This window comes from Verruconis gallopava, assembly GCF_000836295.1.
Source record: "Verruconis gallopava strain CBS 43764 unplaced genomic scaffold supercont1.17, whole genome shotgun sequence".
NCBI lineage: Eukaryota > Fungi > Ascomycota > Dothideomycetes > Venturiales > Sympoventuriaceae > Verruconis > Verruconis gallopava.
The window spans coordinates 527,891-547,899 of record NW_015622153.1 but is presented as its reverse complement, the minus strand read 5'-3'; the positions used below and the strand labels follow the sequence as shown (position 1 = coordinate 547,899).

At 52.1% G+C, this 20,009-nt stretch overlaps 5 protein-coding genes across 7 annotated transcripts; 3 read left to right on the top strand and 2 right to left on the bottom strand.

The window, feature by feature from the left end:
• Positions 1–316: 316 nt before the first annotated feature.
• PV09_05602 lies at positions 317–2,704 on the bottom strand. Of its 3 annotated transcripts, none has more exons than XM_016359126.1 (2): positions 1,966–2,704; positions 317–1,868 (listed from the first exon to the last, which is right to left on the bottom strand). In XM_016359126.1, the coding sequence occupies exon 2, from the start codon at positions 1,034–1,036 to the stop codon at positions 608–610; it is 429 nt and encodes a 142-aa protein (XP_016213265.1). In that variant the 5' UTR covers positions 1,037–1,868; positions 1,966–2,704; the 3' UTR covers positions 317–607. The 3 variants fall into 3 exon arrangements, with proteins under 3 accessions (XP_016213265.1, XP_016213264.1, XP_016213266.1); XM_016359125.1 differs by having other exon boundaries at positions 317–1,930; positions 1,986–2,704; XM_016359127.1 differs by having other exon boundaries at positions 317–1,968; positions 2,137–2,704.
• PV09_05601 (uncharacterized protein) lies at positions 1,884–3,157 on the top strand (the record flags this gene model as incomplete). Its single annotated transcript, XM_016359124.1, has 2 exons — positions 1,884–1,940; positions 1,976–3,157. 2 exons carry the CDS (start codon positions 1,884–1,886, stop codon positions 3,155–3,157), a joined length of 1,239 nt encoding a protein of 412 aa, XP_016213263.1.
• PV09_05600 (uncharacterized protein) lies at positions 3,154–5,196 on the bottom strand. Its single transcript, XM_016359123.1, has one exon. The coding sequence runs from the start codon at positions 4,877–4,879 to the stop codon at positions 3,293–3,295; it is 1,587 nt and encodes a 528-aa protein (XP_016213262.1). The 5' UTR covers positions 4,880–5,196; the 3' UTR covers positions 3,154–3,292.
• Positions 5,197–5,509: 313 nt separating this feature from the next.
• Positions 5,510–10,163, top strand: PV09_05599 (uncharacterized protein). Its single transcript, XM_016359122.1, has 3 exons — positions 5,510–5,734; positions 5,879–6,040; positions 6,134–10,163. Exons 1-3 carry the CDS (start codon positions 5,679–5,681, stop codon positions 10,020–10,022), a joined length of 4,107 nt encoding a protein of 1,368 aa, XP_016213261.1. The 5' UTR covers positions 5,510–5,678; the 3' UTR covers positions 10,023–10,163.
• A 5,437-nt stretch (positions 10,164–15,600) lies between these two features.
• On the top strand, positions 15,601–19,882 carry PV09_05598 (uncharacterized protein). Its single transcript, XM_016359121.1, has 2 exons — positions 15,601–17,278; positions 17,332–19,882. The coding sequence occupies exons 1-2, from the start codon at positions 16,459–16,461 to the stop codon at positions 19,389–19,391; spliced, it is 2,880 nt and encodes a 959-aa protein (XP_016213260.1). The 5' UTR covers positions 15,601–16,458; the 3' UTR covers positions 19,392–19,882.
• Positions 19,883–20,009: the final 127 nt, after the last annotated feature.

The following is a 20,009-nucleotide window of genomic DNA, read 5'->3' as shown; positions in this document are numbered from 1 at the left end:
GGTCATCTTCGCTTCGCCACAGACGACGCAAGGGAGGGTGTTTGGCGAACGCCTTTCTGGGTCTGTAGATGAGACTAGTCCTCAGACTGGAGCAATCTCACAGGCTAATGTTCCTGAATTTGTTTCAACCCAGGCCATAAGCTTGACAAAACCCACAAGATCTATTCCGTCGAGTCCGAGAAAAAGACGTATGTCAAAATCTACCGCAGGAGATTTACCGACACGAATTCACTATGACATTGATAATGGCAATTACGAGTGCATGATATGCAGCAATGAAATTCTCCGCAACTCAAAAGTATGGAGCTGCAAAGATTGCTGGTCTGTTTTCCACATGTCTTGTATTAAAAAGTGGGCTTCTTCGGAAGGTTCTGCAATTCAACAGAGAGAAGAGCAAGATGGTTCGCTGCCTCCGCTGCGACAGTGGAGGTGTCCAGGTTGCAATTTACCCAAAGACGCCCTACCTGGCAATTTCACCTGCTGGTGTGGTAAAGAAGTTGATCCAAAGTCCTTACCCGGGCTACCCCCGTTCTCATGTGGACAGACTTGTGCGAGAAACCACATAGCACCCAAGGACTGCCCACATCCTTGTGCGCTCATTTGCCATTCAGGACCCTGTCCACCTTGCCCAAGAATGGGACCAACTCAGCGTTGCTTCTGTGGTCGTGGAATTGTTAAACGGCGATGTGTGGATACCGACTATAGAAAGGGCTGGACTTGTGGTCAGGTATGTGGAGAAATCTTGCCTTGCGGTGAGCACGTATGCGAAAAACCCTGCCACGAAGGGTTCTGTGGTGCATGCGAAGTCAGAGTCCATGCTAGATGCTACTGTGGTCGAGAGGAGAAGGTTGTCCTTTGTTGCGATCGAGGTCCAGAAAGGAAAAGCCGAAAGACCCATGTTAGCAAGGCGGGCGATATGTTTACAGAAGAATGGACCGCTACATTCCAATGCCAAAATGTCTGTGGGAGGCCATTCGATTGCGGAAAACACTTTTGTGAGAAGCCTTGCCACCAGCAAGAAGAATCTGTCCCACATTGTCCACTATCTCCCGACGTTGTCACACATTGCCCCTGTGGAAAATCTCTCCTAGCTGATTTGACTGATAAGGTCAGGAGAACTTGTGCTGATGAGATCCAATCTTGCCAAAAGGAGTGTGAGAAGAAATTGGCTTGTGGCCATCAATGCCATGGAATCTGTCATTCAGGAGACTGTCCTCCTTGCACAAAGACTGTGCCAATCTCCTGTCGATGCGGGCGCACTTCATTAAAAACGCTTTGCCACCAAGGCAACATCGAGCTGCCAGAGTGCAGGCGGACATGCAAAGCTACGTTAAATTGCGGACGACATGAATGTGGTGAGCATTGCTGTACGGGAGAAAGAAAGGCAGTGGAGCGCCAAAGGCGGAAACCCCGAGCTTTGAATGATGGCCCGCCTCCAATTGACTTTGAGGCTGAGCATATCTGCACACGCATTTGTGGGCGACTTCTAAGATGTGGCAATCATACATGTTCCGAGCTTTGTCATAAGGGACCGTGTAGAACTTGCCGCGAAGCTATATTCGACGAAATTGCTTGCCATTGTGGTCGCACCGTTCTCCAGCCACCTCTACCTTGCGGCACACGCCCTCCTCCTTGCTTGTTTCAGTGCGAGAGGCAGAGGGATTGTGGTCATGCTCAGGTTCCTCACAGCTGTCATCAGGACGACGAAAGTTGTCCTAAGTGTCCTTTCCTAACGACGAAACCTTGTTTGTGCGGCAAAAACCAGCTGAAGAACCAGCCGTGCTGGCGACAGGACATCCAATGCGGAGAAATTTGCGGTCGTAAATTGAAGTGTGGCTTCCATCGTTGTCGAAGAACTTGTCACAAGCCTGGAGAATGTGAAGATGTTGGTCAGTCGTGTCAGCAAACTTGCGGGAAACAGAAGTCATGTCTTCATCCCTGTGAGTACAAATGTCATGTTCCTACCATCTGCAAGGAAGACAGACCGTGTCAGCATAAGATATTCATTACTTGCGATTGTCAACGCATTAAGCAAGAAGCAAGATGTGGAGCGAGCAAGAGCGGGGACGGAAATGCCTTGAAGAGTCTGAAGTGCGATGATGAATGTTCACGACTTGAAAGAAACCGCAAACTTGCCCTAGCGCTCAATATCGACCCTGAAAAACGACAAGATGACCACGTTCCGTACCAGACGGAAACCTTGAATATGTACTTAGAGAACCCAACATGGGCTCATCTGCAGGAAAAGGAGTTTCGGGCCTTTGCTGCTGATCCAGATGCTAAGCGCATGCGCTTTAAGCCAATGAAGCGCCATGAGCGAGCGTTCATGCATGCTCTTGCTGCAGATTTTGGCTTTGACTGCGAGAGCATGGATCCTGAGCCGCATCGACATGTTGCTCTCTTCAAGACTCCACGCTTTGTAATGGCACCTATGAAGACACTTGCCGAGTGCGCGAGAATTCGTCAGAACCAACGAGCTATGACACAGCAAGCAACAAATGAGACAGCGAAAACCAAAGCCAAAGCGAGCAATGTTGTAGGCGATCCACAAAATGCCTTCCTTGTTAGCAATGTTCGATTTGGCCTCACAACGGAGGAGCTCAAGTCTGCAATCATGCCGGTCTTGACTGCGCCTGGAACAAATATTGGACTAGACATCTCGTTCCTCCCTAGCGAAGAGGTAGTTCTCATCCCAACTCATCACAACTTCTCCACTGAACGAGCTCTGGAGGCACATCTTATCACACTGAAACCCCGACTGGCGAGGTCAGTGGCTGGGCCGCCTTTTCTTGGTTGTGTGCAGCTCTGTCGTGTGGACGACAGCTTGAACATTTTACATCGTGAATCAGAACCCGCTAGCTCAGGCTGGAACCAGGTTGCGAAAGCCGCATCTGCATCCCGACGTGCGCCTCCGCAGGTAAATGTGCTGAAGCCATCCAGAAATGGATTTGCTGTATTTGACGCTGCCGTTAAAAAGAAGAAAAATGCTGTCACAAAGGCGAAAATCGAACAAAGCATTGAGGATGATTGGGAGACAGCGCAGCTGCGGGATGAGGAATTGCAGAGACTTGCTAGTGCTCAAAATAGCGAGATAAACAGCGCCGAGAATAGCGGAGATGAATCTAGCCAAGTGGAAAGAGCAAGCCTAACGGTCTAGTTGTTAGTACCTGGTACTATTTCGTTGACAAGTCAGAGTGTGTGATAAGACCATTCTATATAGGCAGAAATCCCGTGGCTACGGAGACTGTAACTTGACTGGTTCCAGCAGAGACATTATACGCACATTATCGACTTAGTAATCGCTCTCGCTATCCTCACTATCACTCTCATCATTTTTCACTCCTGTGCTAAAGCCACCAAATTCCGCCTCCTTTGCTTCCGAACCAGTGTCCACCCGCTCATTCATGATAAATGCCGTAAGACATGTAATGCGGTTGCCTGTATCATAGCGTGCGAGTAAATGCCCCACCTGTGGTATCTTCTCTTTAGTTGCTACTTCTCGAGCTACATCCAATTCACCAGAAGAGAGCAGCCATAGTCGAATCGTGCCATCGCTACAACCGGTTACAAAAACAAGGTTGTTTAACGCGCCATCATTTCTGCTCGAGCTAGACAATACTGCAAAATCCTTGACGCGGCTCGCGACACCGGTCGCACGACCCCCCATCTGAGCGAGTAATTTTGCGTGAGGAATATCCTTCTGCCTCGTCGTGTCCTCAGTATCCTCTGTCCCATTCACATCGTCGGACTGGCTCGCTGTATCGAAGAACAAAATTCTGCCGTCCTCCGTGCTGACACAAAGCACGTTCTCATCCCCAGTATTGGGAACGTAACACATCTGGTGCACCTTCGAAGGCGGCCATGGGCAAATCCTACTTCTTACTTTGCAGTCCATATCGTATGCCACGGCACCTCTCTCAAATGCGACCACAAACTCTTCGCCTGCCTCATCCCAGATGATTCTCCTACCCTCACCTGTCCCATATTTTCCCTCGCCGACCTGATGTAGCATTCCCTTCTCGAAGTTCAAGACACCAGCCTTTTTCCCGGTAACTAGGTTCCACAGGCGCATGCACTTCTCACCTTTCCCCACACTGATCATGAGCTTCATGGATGGATGAACGGCGAAGTCATTAACGCCAGCAGGCACTTCACCAGGAGCTGCAGTATCGCCGCTTGGTCTTCCTTGAGCTTTCGGAGTGGGAGCTTTAATGGTCGAAAGCACTGTCCAATCACGGGTGCGGGAAATAGCTATCGTGTTGTCCTCCGAGGCAGACAATAGCTTCGACCTTGTTGGGAAGCAGAGCGCGGTAATAGAGCTGTTGTGGTGGTTTAGGTAGCCCAGCTCTTTGTTCAACGCATTTTGAGAGACCTTGACGCCGGAAATCGAAGGCAGAGGCACAGCGCCCTTTTTTGGGGGGTCCGGCGGTGTTGTAGATAGAGTATAGAGATTGATGCGTGCGTCATTACTACCTGTAGCCAGTACCACCTTCTGCGCGATATCGTCTTGAGCAGGTACGGGAGACAGGGTGAGACATCTGACAGCAGACGTGTGCGCAGTGAAGAGGAACGAGTCTGCAAATGTAACCTCTGGGTCGTCCTTGTTTGATTCTTGGCTCATTTCATGGAAAGAGTCCTCGTTTGGTCTCGACACATTCTCTTTCCATGTTGGCTTCTCTCCAACCTTATTCTTTGCGGGCTGTAGAACCTGTGCCGGAATGGCTGCGATAATTCCGTGCAAGATCTTCTCGTACGAGCCCACAACGATTTGGATGTGGGTTTGCGCCAGGAGACCCGGCACAGCAGCGATCTTGCGGGTCTTTCCACTGCGAGCGCCGCCCGGCTGTAGAAGGGCGTCCTCTCGCTTCCTTTTGGCCATTGCGCGTGTGCATGTATGAGTGCGGCGGCACCGACGGAGGATGGCGCGACTGGATCGTTGCGTAGGTGGCGAGGTTCAGTATCGAGAAGGAACGAACGATCAAACAGCAAGCACGCTGAACACAAAGCAGCTGCGTTGAAGGGAGACGAAATCAGGTTGCACCTTCTTCGAAACCAGGCCGAATGGAAGGGGCACTTTTCACGTGCACTGCTGGAAACGTTTCCGCGGTTGTGTGCAGAGTAGACCGCCAAAGTCGTCAATCAAGTGTGCGAGTTCTATGTGCAGCACCGAGAAAATACTTCAGCCTAGCTTTTTTTTTTCTCTCCCCAGTTCAGTGAAAGATCCATGCATGGGCGAGTTCGGTGTGTTCGGGCAAGTCTGCGCGCACAGGCCGCTGGCCTCCGCCCAGAACCACAGACGTGCGCATTGTACGGAGAGTACACTTGACTGCATCATAGTCCCGTAAGAACGAACCAGCGAGAACCAAAAGACCACTAGTCCTCTCTAGGACTAGGCCGGGGCGCATCTGGCTAGCGTTGTGAGGCCTGGGCGTATCCCTGGTTTCGCTCAAGACGCTTGGGCCTTCTTTGTGTGCCGTGCGCAGGCGTCCACCTCTCTTTGCTTGTCGAACACTCACAGCACAGAGGAACACCAGAAGGTAGCGACGGCCTGCTGCTGCCACCACCACGACATTTCACGACACGACTGCCCACAAAATCATCAATATCTCGCGACCTCCATCTACCTCGTTGCCGCCTCCATGCAGACGGCAATTCTATTATCGTCCTAGTCCCTTCACATGTCGCTCGAACTCGTACGAACTCACTATGCGAGTGCTCAAGAGGAAGACCTTCAGTAAGTCGTTTCCAACCGATCCCAAGTTCGAGAATGCTTCAAAATTGACTATATCGTGCTTCTTGCCAATGCGACATTGTTTTTCTACTTTTTGACGATTTTCCAATTCGTGTGCTGTGCTGACGCGAAGTTTTCTCTTTCAAGTGCGACCGAGGCCAGTCTCGCCCAGCATTTAAGGGCTCTTTGGGAGGTCACCCGGCTAGTGAAGGACTCTGTTAGAGGGGGTTCCAGGCTGCCCGAACTCAACTACAGCGCGCCGTTGTCCCCAGATGGGGTGCGCTTCATCGATAACAATCTCATAGCAAGGTGAGCTCTCTTTTCAGTACCTTCCCCGGCCACATGCGCCGTCACTCATCGTCATCGTTAGAGTGCATTTGCTAATAATCATGCGCGGGACAGAGGTCACTCTTTCGATGAAGCTAGCCTTCTCTCACCTTTTGACGATGTCGCACCGCAGCCCACTCAACCAATTCAGCAGTCTTCTTTGCGGCCTCCTTCTCCATTACGGTCTCGATCACCGCTATCTCCAATATCCAATCCTTCTCGCGGCCTCTCTTCTCAGGACCGTATCTCTCCAGCACCAGCGCTGTTGAAGCATGAGGCAGGTGCGACGTCAAACAAGGCTGTCGCAGCTACTCCAACCCCCCCGCGGTCTCCAAAGTCTACTCCTGCTGTGGATGAATCTTCTGAAGATCCTTCGATAGTACCATCTCATAAGATTCTGACTGAGCCCTCAGCACGAACCTTCGAATCGAATGTCGTACGGAACATTCCATCACCTGATGCGCGAAAGCCTATGACGACACTTCCTGGTCCAAGTGAAAGGACCTCAAAGGTTCTCCATCTACCGCCGAAGGAGCAGCAGGAACAGCACATTCGAGAGGTAGAACGTGCGCAACACGCACAACGGCCAAGAGAGAGGAAAGAGGATGAGCAAGGCCTGGGATATTCCATGAGCTCTGCACCAGCTGATGTCTTATCTTCACCTTCCTCAACTGCCGGAGCCTATTCCAACTCTACTCCAAAACCTCCCCAGCATTCGCCTGACACGAGTCCGGATGCCGACTATTCCCCCCAAGAGCGCGAACCACTACGCAAGGCCAGCCTTGATCAACTGGCCAAACAGGGAGATGATGATGATGATGATGATGCGGTAGGAGCCACTCCCGATGCCCAGCTACGTCATGAGGAGGAGCAGGCAGCTGTAGCCACACAATCGTCATTGTCAGACTTCGCCTCAGCACGGGATAGAGCATCACTCGATGCAGGCTTTGCAAAGTCACAGCTTGACCTACAGACACCCCGTCAGCCGAATAGATCTAGACGTTCCGATAATCTTGATATCGACATGAACGATGCACCTTCCTCTACATCCACTCCGATGCAACCTCCAAGCGTTGAGGCTACGCAACGTCGGACGACCCGTGTTGCCTCAGGCGCCATGCGGCAGAAGTCTGTGTCTGAGATTCTAGGGGAGTCTCCGAAGGTTTCAACGTCAGGCGACGCACTGATTCGTCGAGGGTCCTTCGCTTCTGGTGATGAACGGGAGAAGTCGAAGCACTCAATGGTTGTCTTTTCCAAATGCGACCAGTCCATATCACCACTTAGGAACAGTCGCCTTGAGCCCGACGGATACCTCGCTCTTCGTGGCGCTCAAGACGATGTTGAAAAGGACTATCTCAGACCCCTTTTTTTACACCAGGCTTACCAACCCCCACGTGCATCCACATTATCCGACCTCATCCAGTCAGCGCACAAAACTCTGACCACAATGAATATGTATGCCAACATTCGTGAAGGCTTTGATTACCGGATTCTGCGACGAATATATCATCTTCAGAATGCTAATAAGTGGGCATTTCGTCAAATGGCTAAGTTTCCTGATCCAGAGCCTCCTACTACGCACATGGACCACCTGCTTGCTGAGATGAAATGGATGCGGACGGATTTTAGAGAAGAACGGAAGTGGAAGCAAGCCGCTGCTCGTCGGTTGGCCAAAATATGTGCGGTGTATGTCCACAGCGACGAGGACGCGAGGTCGAAAATGCGCGTTAAGGTACGAATACCACCTCGTGGGCATAATCACGACACCATGGAGGGCGTCGAGGAACCTCCAGAGCTCGACCATTCCGGTTCGACAGATTCTGGAGACTCTCTTCCAGACGAAGACGTTATTCCCTTCCCAGCATTCTCGACTATCGCCCCTACTGCTCTCTTCAGCCTTGAATATGATGATATCGTTTTCGAGATGGACGACACACCTGCATCTGAAGGCATTTTGCAGGAATTGCCCATGTATGAGAACAAGCCTCTGGAACCATCGCCACTCGGAAGCACGAGAAACTCACTCATTCCCGTCTCCAAATATACGACCGGCAAGCTTGTCCCCAAACCACCACCTGTCATTCGAAAGCGCAGCCGTTATGAATACGAGTCTGAAGATGATGAGCCTGTGTCTAGGCCGACATCATCAAAGCGACGAGCGTCCGAGGTTTCAATGTTCTTGTCACCCGCTCGTCGCTCTCCAAAGCGGAGAGAGATTTCTCCTGAGGCTAACGACGTTGCTCTCTTCGATCCAATTAACCGGCATATACGCGACCGCTTGCACGCCAATCATGCCTTCCGGCCTCCATCAGAGTTCCCCATGCCTTCTACTAGCTTCTTTGAATGGAGGCAGAATTCACAGTGGACATGGGATGAGGACCAGAAGCTGCGCTTAGCAGTCAAGAAATTCTCGTACAACTGGTCCCTCATAGCTATGGATCTGCAGCTTTTCAGTCAGCCTTCACTGTTTGTTGCAGCACAGGAAAGACGGACACCATGGGAGTGCTTCGAACGATGGGAACAACTTGAAGGCCTGCCTAATGACATGGATAAGACCGCGTACTTCCGTACGTACAGATCGAGGATCCAGGCTGCGAATCGTAATGTAGAGGGACGCGCTCAAGCTGCACAACAGTTGGCTGCTCAAAATGGCAACACACTTTCTGTTCGGCGTAGAACTGATACGAATCCTTTCAGGGTGCAGAGACGGAAGGATGACAGGCATATGATGATGATAAGCGCCATCACAAAACTGCAGCGCAAGAGAGAGACTGCTTTACATCGCCAACAGGAGTCTGCAAAGGCTGCAGCCCTGCGCAAGCAACACAATGAGGCTAATCATGCCAAGACCACCGGCATTCACACACCGCAAGAGTTCAGTCGCATGAAACATGAACGTGAAGTCAAGATGCAAGAGCGTCAGGAAGCGTATCGGCAGCAGTTGTTAGCACAACAGCAAGCAAAAGTGCAAGCAATGCAGCGTCAGATGCAGAGCCACGGTCAGGGCATGCCGAATGGCGCGAACCCACAACAGCGAACTGCGTCCAGCGGATCTCAAGGTGGGCCTAGTCCTCAATCACCGATGACAAATGGTCAGCCCCAACAGAATGGTGTCATGCAGCCAAGGTCTACATCCCAGAACATGATCCAAAACGGGTTCAATCAAGGCGTGCCAAATGGTATGAGTGTGCAACTGCCCAACGGACAGATGCAAGGAATGAACAATCAACAGAGGATGAGTGTTCAGAACCAGCAAGACTTGCGTATCTTGATGGCTCAGCAAAGGGCATATGGCATTCAAAATCATGGCAGTCAGGCCAATAATCTCGCTGCTGCGCATCTAGGGCAGGTACAAAATCCTCAGATGCTCGCAGCCCTTGCTGTACAGCAAAACCGTCAAAATGGTCAAAACGGTACTAATGGTCTTAACACATCTCCACGCGGACAGAATGCCATAGCACAGCATCCACAACAGCTTTCGAGCGGCTACCAGCCTGCGTTGCTCTATCATCAGCAGCAAGTTGCTGCTCAATTCCCCCACTTCACTCCTGAACAAGTCCACAAACTCGCCAATGAACGTCTCAAGGGACAAATGCAGCGCATGCAAGCCAATGCTCTTAGTGCAGCTTCTGGATCATCAGCTCCTCCAGGCATGAATAGTAACATGATGATAGCTGCCCAAGCTAATATGGTCAATGGGCAGTTCGGTCATGTTTCAAACACCATGGCTGGTGGCAGTCAATCTCCGACCCAATACGCGGCTGCATTGCAGCGAAACATGCAGCATCAAGCCGCCGCTACTGCTCGCATGGGCAGTGGTAGTCCTGCCATGAGTAATGCACATCCTGTCAGCAGGAGTGCGACCCCTCAGAACCCACAGATGCAGCAAGGCATGGCGATCCAGAGACCCAGTAGTGTTGGTATGGCCAGCATGGGAGATGATGGGAGTCCCAGGTTGATGTGAGGAATTCCTGCTCATGGCTTGGAAAGGAGAAATAAATTCGATGTAGATACTTGTATATCTCATATGCTGCTAAGAGGGCAGCTTCTCCATTTTACAGCACAAGCCAAACATTAGTATCCGTGCCAATCATCTTTACCACGCTATATCCTTGCCTTTGCCTCCAGTAATATCTATTTTGTCTACAATAATTGATGTCTCGTAACCATACATAAGTCGACTGTCGTAAATGACAGTCGAATTTCCCCCCTGATTTCCAGTTGGCTTTGCCAACCCGTCTCACTTTACATACTGATTTGCACTTTAGAGTCTCAAATCCCTCATCCACCCCTACGAGCTCACTGGCTATGGAAGATGGTTGCTTTGATTTACGTTGCTTGGCCTCCTGGCGCTTCTACTAGGCACTGGAGAGTACACATTCAATATATGGTGGACTGCCTGACTTCATCAGGTTGTCAGTGGCCCGAATCCTTTCCTTTGCGGATCAGACCTAAGTCTCTAAACAGCTTGAGATCGTAGTGCTCGAGAAACATCATGTCAAGTTTAATACACTTCGGAGGCTTTCATAGTTTTTACGCGTACAGGAAGGTGAACACTTCCACACCCTCTTTGCTGCTAAAATCATTAGATTACGCTAACCGCTCGATGCGATCATCATCTGGGTCAATGATCACTTTGATCACGGTTGATAAGCTGGCAAGGTCAACTGGACACATGATTAGGGTGTCACATTCGGAGTTGCGTTCAAGAGTGTAGTACCGACTTCCACCATCGAGGGAATGCTAATTGTTCTACGTACATGTGATATATCCGCCTACCTCAACCTGAGCACGTCTCAGTCCGGAAACAACGAAATGAGAGTCTTGGTCATACCATTCTCTTAAGCGTCACTTCTTTAACAAGGTCCCTAAGTCGCTCCAGTTTTCCACAGATCTCTGTACGTCTGCTCTAATATAGATGAGCTGGAGAATCTTAACCTCGCAGCCGTCGTCGTAGATCCCTCTGAGGCGAGCACGCTTGCGCCCTACCAGCTGCTGCGATGCCACAATTTGGTCGTTTGTTGATGAACCTGGGGCGTAGCCCTGAGCTACAGCTGTCCGAGGAGCACCAATCTCCAAGCTTGTTTCGTCAACCGAAGCTTCAGAGGTACTCCCCCCCACAATCACCCGCAGTTCACCATGACGTACCTGGTCCCCTCACCATGTCGTCTCTCAACCAGGCGCGCAACTCACATCTCAATACCGAATAGGTTGCGCTTATATTTGTGGCAACCAATCCTTCTGGACATGCGTGAAGGCCTCCAAAATATGCTGGTAGCTGGAGTACAATCGAACATCAACAAGCTATTTGTGGCACGCCTTCTGATGAGTATAAATTATCATTTAGGACCGCGGCCCGTTGTGTCGACAAAATGCTTAAGCCAGTCGTAGTCAAACTTCGTGATGGCACAATGATAAGTTTACCTTGGTTGATTACCCCGTGAGACAGCTGCCCCATCTTCGTTGTTCCGCAATTGATCAGAGTACAAGCACTCACGCTGAACAAACGTAGAGCTTGTAGAAAATCATGAGTAAGGTCAGGTGGGTTTGCAGGCAAGGAAGGTTGTCCTGTTGCAGGCTTTACCTAAGTTATGGAAACTTCGCCGTGATTGTATTTTCCGAATTACAACCGCCCTGTGCACCGTATAATCCACGCGTTCAAGATTGATCTTCGCAAGATAACGAGCTTCCCTTACCTACCGCATCAACTTCTATGGCCGGATATTTCTCCACATTGATAATCTCAGATGTTCTTGGAGCAGAGAAAATGACGAGTGGGGCGGTTTTCGCTTCCCGATACGATAGATACCTGGCCGAATGTCCACCTCGAAGCCGCCTTCGCGGTAAGGCTGAGTATGGTACTACACGTAACAAAAGGCCATGACTCGGACGCCTCAGGACAGAGATTAATGACATAATAATCATCGTCCATCCAAGGGTCAGCCTGAAGTTCCAGTGGAGAATAGAGGCTTCACGCAAGATGCCGTCTCGAAAAATACTAACTGGGCTTTTGACCACTCCCCAGTACTCGAAAGGATTCGAGGCTGTACGCTGCACCACAAGACTTTTCTCGTCGTAACATTGCACGCAGCGACGGCAAAGCTGATGAGCAATTCGCTTTTGCGTGCCAAGCACGCTCGACTTACTCTAGCTCAAGAGCATGGCTGTAGAAGCCTCTCCAACTTTGTACGTGTTCGCACTACGCCATTGCTCTTACGTGACCCTGAGCCTGTCAGCGATAAGTAGCCGAGATGCGATAGCATTGATCGTTCTGTCGATCCCAATTGTTGCTGAGCGAAGATCTAAAATTCCACCAGTCTCACTCGGAAGCCTGAGTCAGGGTTCCGTATCATAGCGACAAGTTTGTTGATCGGGAGAAATAGGACTTCGCTTTGAAGGGTATAGGACTCGCTGGGAGGGATAACAGCCTTGAACTGCCATCGTTTCCCAAGGCCGAGCTCTCCTCGTCGTTTTCTTAGACATCCTAACGTCTTTGGGGTGGTCATACAGCGACATCACCTTGCTGCAATACCTTATGGCCTGAGATATCAGGAGCAAGATCTGGGAAGAGATCTGGTTGAACAACATCTCTCAACCCATGGTTTTTGAATCCACGAAAGAGTTAAGGAACATATGCAACGCAAGCCAAGCGCCACCTTTCTCGGATTTAGGGATCCACTTCCCGTAACAGGAGGCGATCTTTGTTCATGATGTTTGCAGAAAAAAAAATAAGTAGTCCGGTTTGAGCACTGCATGAAGTTACGGCCCTGTCATATGTGGAACTTCTGCTGACAAGTTACGAAATGCGCGTGATTGGCATAGTGACACGATCCTACGTCTACTTGTATTCCAAGTGCAGTAATTGGGGTTCGAAGAAACCTATGTCTGGCTGAGGCAGCCTTCATTCGCGCGAGCTACTAGAATTATGCACGAGAATAGGCCTGGAGCATGTATCATTCACATTAACACACGCACTCGCTTTTTAGCTCTTCGTTTAGGTAGTCCAAGGGCCAGGTCTGAAACAAGTACATCGAGCCAACTGAGAGTTTGTCTCGCTGCAGTCATGTTTGCACGTTTGATCCATTTACTTGGCCCTGCGGATAAATCCTCGCCATGAACCTTTGATCATGTAGATGGCGGTGTCGCATAAGAGGGTCCTTGGCGTAGCGGATAAGGAGTACCGGGCGGATAATCGTGGGAGATGTGGTCGCTGGAGACGCCTAGTATGCCTGGGAATGGTTTGGAATGTGTTATTGCTTATGGCTACGCGTATGTTTCTTTGTGACACGTTCACCAGGTGGTGGTGGTGCTGAAGCCGTTTCATGAGCTGGTCGCCCTTAACACGGCTCTTTCCAGACGTGGCACCTTCGCCCGGTCACACTATATCAAGCAATATGGAATATTCCATGCCGCCGACCAATGTATGTTCAAGACTCTGCGACCCTGAACAATGCAGACTTACTCTGAATCTGCTTTTGCGCACAAGTCTCCCGATGAATCACCATCGGTCGGACGACAAAGTATTGGACTTGGATCCCACGTTCGTTCTCTCGAACCGGGATAGGGATGTTACGAGCCACGGTACCAAGCCACTGGCCAGCTACATACATATTTCTTGAATGATCCCTCCACAGATGAACGGTTTGCTGCGCACCCAAGGAACGAATCATAGAGTCGTCTCCGGAAAATTTGCGGAAACGGTGAAGGTGCTTGACTCGCCTGCGAACGCTAGTGATAACGGCGAAAGCGTGGACTACAGTATTGAAGCTAGTTGAAAATCTGGCCAGGGGCAGAAAGCAATAGCGCAAAGAAGTAGTGCAAGAAAAATCCGGCCGACAATGACAACTTTCCAAATATGATCAGGGTGCGAAGTTTAGTTCCTCCAAGGAGTTGCTAAGGCGCAAAACTGCCATCCGGCGTGCTGGCGCGGCCAAGAGAAGGTTCAAACGACCGGCAAAAGAATGGGGCTAACGGCGCGCTTGTCGTTGAGATATCCAAGTGCTTGAGTAGCCAATCCATGACCAGGAAAGGAGGCATGTCCTTTGCGACGGATCTGGGGAAATGCTCGCTCGGGTAAAACGGTTGCAGGCATCAGGGATATCAGAAGCAGAGGACAGATCGGGAGGGAAGAGGAGGAGGGAAAAAAAAAAGAAGATGCTTGCAAAGGAAAAAGAAACGAATGAAACAACAAATCAAGGTGATGGGACCTTTCAAAAATCAAACGTCCGGTTGGCAGTGGTCATTCGCTGTCTTTGACCCATGTTGCACATCACTTTATGCATCTCGCATCACATCACCTCCGAGCCGTGTTGGCACGAAAAAGGAGGGCCTTTCTTTTTTGCTGCTCGAGAGCGGCCTTTTTCGCAGGACCACACCACGGGGGTCTCAAAACACTCATTTAACGATCCCTCGGCTTTTCGTCATAGACGAGCGACGCCCTATCGCGGCCCAAATTGGGCGGAGGCGTGGACTCGCGCGTGGGGAGAGGCGTTTGAGTGGCTTGTTGGAGGTTAAAACGATTGGCCAGTGAAAACTCAGAAAGAAGGGGTTGTGGTATTAATTCATTTTTTTTTTCTGCGGCTGGGATTGCTGCTGGCAGCCCGGCGCCAGGGAGCGTTCACGTTAATTCTCCGTGAAAAGGACTAGGGAATGACGGCTGAACATGGAGTGCTGGTTGATTCGGGTGCTGGTGTTGGAAGTGCCGGGCCTCGTCTTGTGTGTTCTGAAATGGCGACTGCACCCGGATGCAGGTTCCACGCAGGCCAAGCGCAGACAGGCTTGCCAGGATGTCGATATTATTGCACAAACTATTGTGCTCCTGTGGTTGTGCATGCGAAATTTCAGCCTACACGGCGATTGGCGAGCACAGAGCAAGGTCTGGCCGAAATGAGACGGCCGTTTCGAGCCCGGCCATGAGATGGGACGAGAGAGAGAGGAAGAGCGCGAGAGAGAGGGCGAGAGGGCGGGATGCATGACCCAACCAGGTTCAGACCACGCCGGGCTTCTGGAAGGAGGCTGGAAGGTCGGGGTTGTGTACGCCTCAAGGGGAGATCCCAAGACAAAGGATGAGTGATGATGGGAGGAGTTTCGAGGGAGGTGTGCGCGTGGGAGTCTTGTCCAGACAGGTCGCACGGCAAAACACGCGGCGATGGTGCGATTGCTGCCACGGCCACCACCGAACCTTTCACACGTATCGTGACAGTGGCCGCGTGCATGATCGTCGCTGGGCCGGCCTGCGGTCCGTCAGTGGGCGCGCAGAGCCCCGAATCCACAGTCGGGCGTTTTGGCAGCCCGTTCCTGCACGCTCGAGCCGGCCGGGTGCAGGGCAACGGCAGCTTGAAAAAGGGGCGCTCCTCAATCGGGCACGATCGCTGCCCAGGGTGGACGCAAGGACGAGCAGGACAGAGGGACGCGGGAGAGACGCGCGAGGGGAGGGAGGAGAGCGACGGGCGAGCAGGAGAGGAGAAGCGCTGCAGCGGGCGAGCGCAGAGCGAGCTGATCGCCGGCGAGAGGACGGATGCGCTGCTCGAGTGCGCTGCCTCTCGTCGCTCCCCGGTGCAGCCTCGACCGTTTCTCGCCGTCGCTTCCACCGTCTTTCTCTCTCTCTGCTCGTCGATCCCGCAGCTCGCCCCCGGACGCCTTCGCCCGTGCGTTGTGCATACGGAGCTGTTCTTGTTCTTGTTCTCGTCCTCTGCTCTGCGCTCTGTGCTCTGTACTCCTCCGCCCGTCTGTCTGCGCCGACTTCCTTCGGCCCCTCCTCATCGTCCTCTTTGCTCTTCATTCACTCTTTTCCTCCGCTTTCCCTCCTTCTTTCTGCTGTCTGAGCCGGGCTGCGCCGTGTGTGTCTGTGTGATCACATCCGCGCACGCGTCCCAGGTCAACGTCCTGGTGGACTCGGCTTCTGCACACGATCCCTGCGTCGACGGCCGCGTTCCAGCTTCAGACGCAACACCACGTCCTCGTCTTTGCTTCTGCGAACTTCCCCAGCTCCACACCCGCGCACCGCCTTCCCGGTCCTTACCTCGCCCATACTGTCGCTCTGTTATATCTCCTCTTTGGTGCTTGCCGCCAGAACCCGGCACACGACTTGCGCGCCCGCTTTTGAATGGATCGTGCAACCGTTCCGTCCTTACCCTTCAAGCTCGCCCACTAAGACGGGGATTCCCATCCTTCAACCTACCCATCGTATGGGCCTGTCACCCCGTCCAAACGTCGCCTCCAGCGGAGAACAGAATCTTTGCCAGCACACGCCTTTCCGCTCTTTGATCGTCCAGAGCGTGTGGTGTTCCAACCCACTGCCAACACTCGTTGGCCTTTGGTGAAAGCTTTTTTTCCCACCACCCACTCCTTTGCTGCACACACGCGACGATATCTGTGTGACCTCCACACCTCATATTACTATGACAACTACTCTGCCGCGGCCGACGAGGCCATCACTTGGCCCCCCGAACGCACCGCTACCCGCATTGCCTGTTTCCAGAACACGAAAAGGCTCAATAAGCACACCTACGACGCCTTCTGCAACGCGGCCCTCGTCGGGAGCATCGCAGCTTGCGGCTCCTGCCGTGACTCCGCGGAGCGTTTCCTCCGGTCTCCCTACTCCCAAATCGAGTGGCATACCAAAAGGCAAGCCAGCCGGCTCTGCAACCAGTGCGCAGAACACTCCGGCCGGTTCCCAGGCGCCGTCCCCTCTTCCCAATGTCTCGCGACCGCTGCGGAAGACCATCAGCGTCGGTGCGTTTCCGCAGCCGCCCAAAGTAGCAAGACCTTCGTCCAGCGGCAGCATGTCCGCCTCCACGACGCCCAAGTCGAAACATAGACTTTCAGAAGGTGGCAAGGGTCTCTCTGCGAAAGATGGGGTTAAGAAAGCGCGCCAACCAAGCCGCGTCAGCTCGCTGCGCTCCTATTCGAATGGCACAAGTCTCCTCAACGGGGGGCAGTCCGTCTCGCTTCTCGATCTCCCCTCTCTACCCGCCAGCCGGGCTTCATCCGCACAAGACTCACACGAGGATGCGGAAGGAGAGGAGTCGCGGGGACGCGCATCAGACGATGACGAAAAGCATAGCAAGGAGGGCAAAGGCAACGTCATTGTCAGCGTGAGAGTGCGCCCTGACATATCAACGGGCGAGAAAGAGAGAGACAGCGATTTGGAGTGGATGGTAGACGGAAGAAGGTCGCTGATTGCCTACCGAGGGCGCGAAGGCGGCGAATATTCTTACGGTAAGTGCACCTTTGTGAGTTACTGTCTCGTGCTTGGCTGATCCTGCTCACAGACAACGTCTTCGGCGTGAACGACAAGAACGGACGAGTATACGACTGCTGCGCCAAACGTTTGGTGCGGAGGGTGATGGAAGGTTATCACGCAACGGTTTTCGCGTACGGAATGACGGGCACGGGAAAGACCTTTTCCATGCAAGGAACGGCCTCGTCGCCTGGCATCATTCCACTTGCGATTACAGACATTTTTTCGTTCATTCGCGAAACGCCAGAGCGCGAATTTCTCCTCCGCGTAAGCTACCTTGAAATCTACAACGAGAAGATCTACGATCTCCTCGCGGGACCTGGAATGGGCTCGGAGGACATCAAGCTGCGAGAGGACAGCAAGCGTGGCGTCTACGCCACCCCACTGAAGGAGGAGATTGTCCAGTCCCCAACACAGTTGCTACGCGTCATCGCAAAAGGCGATCAGGCGAGACGTGTCGCCGGAACGCAGTTCAACGCACGGAGCTCACGAAGTCATGCTGTCGTCCAAATCGTCGTAGAAAGCCGTGAGCGAGCGTCTACAGGCATCGCCGAAAACAAACGCCAAGCACTGGTTCCTGGCGGTGTCCGGGTCTCGACGTTGAGCTTGATCGATTTGGCTGGTTCAGAACGTGCAGCTGATGACAAGGACCGGCAGAAGGAGGGTGCTCACATCAACAAGAGCTTGTTGACGTTGGGCACCGTCATCTCAAAGCTGTCTGGCGACAAAGATAAGAAAGGGGAAGGGTCAGCCAAGGACTCAAAACACCTGCCGTACCGAGACAGCAAGCTCACCCGACTCCTTCAAGTGGCCCTATCAGGTGGAAGCTTGATCAGCATTCTTTGCACCATTCAGATTGGTTCTGCTGGCAGCGCTGCAAGTGCGCAACATCACACCACGGAGACGCTGAACACGTTGAAGTTTGCCTCACGTGCAAAGAACAACATAGTCAGCCACGCCAAGAAGGCAGAAGAGGCTTTTGCTGGCGATGCAAACAGTCGTGCCCTACTTGACCGTTATCGACTCGAGATAGCAGAATTGAAGAAGCAGTTGGAGGCCCAGAGTAAGAACAAAGAAAAGATTGACAAGGGCGAAGACGAGATTGACGTGGAGGCGGAAAAGGCTCGTGAGCTTGCAGAGAAAGAGAGACACGAGGAGCAGATGCTAGAGATGCAACTGGCACGAACGGCGCTTAAGGAGCGTATAGAACACCTGAATCGACTTATCCTTAGCTCCAAGTCGATAGGTGTGAATCATCCGCGTTCGATATCGCAAATGAGTGCTGGAAGGAATTCAGTTGCCACACTCGGCGATCGTTCCGCTCGTTCATCGGCTGCTGGCCTCGATATGCCAAATCTGACAAGAAACAGCTCGATGGGTTCAATGCGTTCTTTCAGGCAATCCAACGCCGGCGCTACCATCATCAACGAACAAGATGTTGAAGATGAAGAAGATTCCTTGGGCGAGAATGGCGACGGTCAGGCAAGCGCCGCAGTCCAGATACGTGCCCTGCAAGCCGACCTTGCCGATAAGAATCGATACATTGCTACATTGGAGAAGCGACTGCTCCAAGCGCGCCGATCGAGCCACTCGCGAGTGAGCATGACCTTCGCGCAGCGGGCGGCTCTCGGAGAGGATGGTGGATTCGAACAGATGCTGCGAGAAAAGGATTCCGAGATTGCGGAGTTGAGAGCACGACTCGACGACAAGGAACGTATGATTTCGGCACTTCGCTCAGCTGCACGCAAGCGCGATATCGCGGATCTGACGGCGGACACGCCATTGACATCGCCTTCGGACAGACGAAGCAACTCAAGCAGCAACAGCCTGCCGGTTGGAGCCTCGGCTGCACGAGTCACGGGCTTAAGCCCACGAGTGTCGATGGGCTCCCCAGCTGTGGAAAGCAAAAAGGAGAAGAAGCGTAAGAGCGTAGACGAGATGACCCGGCTTCTGGACGAAATGATCACCGAGCGAGTACACAATGGAGAAAGAATAGACAGTGGTTTTTCAGTGAACGGCGCCCCCAAACCGATGGGCACTCTACGACGTACGAGCGTCAGGATTAGCGAGCCACTACCAAGCGTCTCATAGTCAGCTACACAGAAACGTGAAAAGAGGTCCACGTGGACCGTAGACCACCAAAGAGCATCTTTTTTTTTTTTAACTCGGGACCGCGTCGACGCAAGAGCGATTTTAATAAAATCTTTTTCATCCTCGTTCGTCAGGGGTTTGGATGCAAGAAAAAAACACCAATTATCCTTTTACATTCCGGGCTGGCGAAATCATTGGAGTGTGGCATTGTTTTTTTTTAATGGTCCAAAACGCTCCTTCCACTTGTACTATAAAGCTAACACCCTCTTCTTCTTTCTCCCTGTTTTAGTGTGTCAGCGTGGGACAAACCCGCGTGGCTTTATTTTGATACCCGGTTCTTTTTGGCATTAAAGACGACGACTTCCGTGGTTCAGATGACGCTCGGGTGGGAGCGTGGAGATTAATGACGTATGGATATTTTGGACGGCTGTTACAGCAGAATGCGATGAGTAGGAAGCAATACCTCACAGTAGCTGAAATCTAGTACTATCACTTGAATGTTTGCTCCTTTTCCTTGGTCGTGTCGCCGCCCACATGATTTGGCTCGTTTGATTGTGAGCTGACAACAATCCCATCCCACGAGCATACCACTTAGATGGTGCCCAACCGTGGCACAAA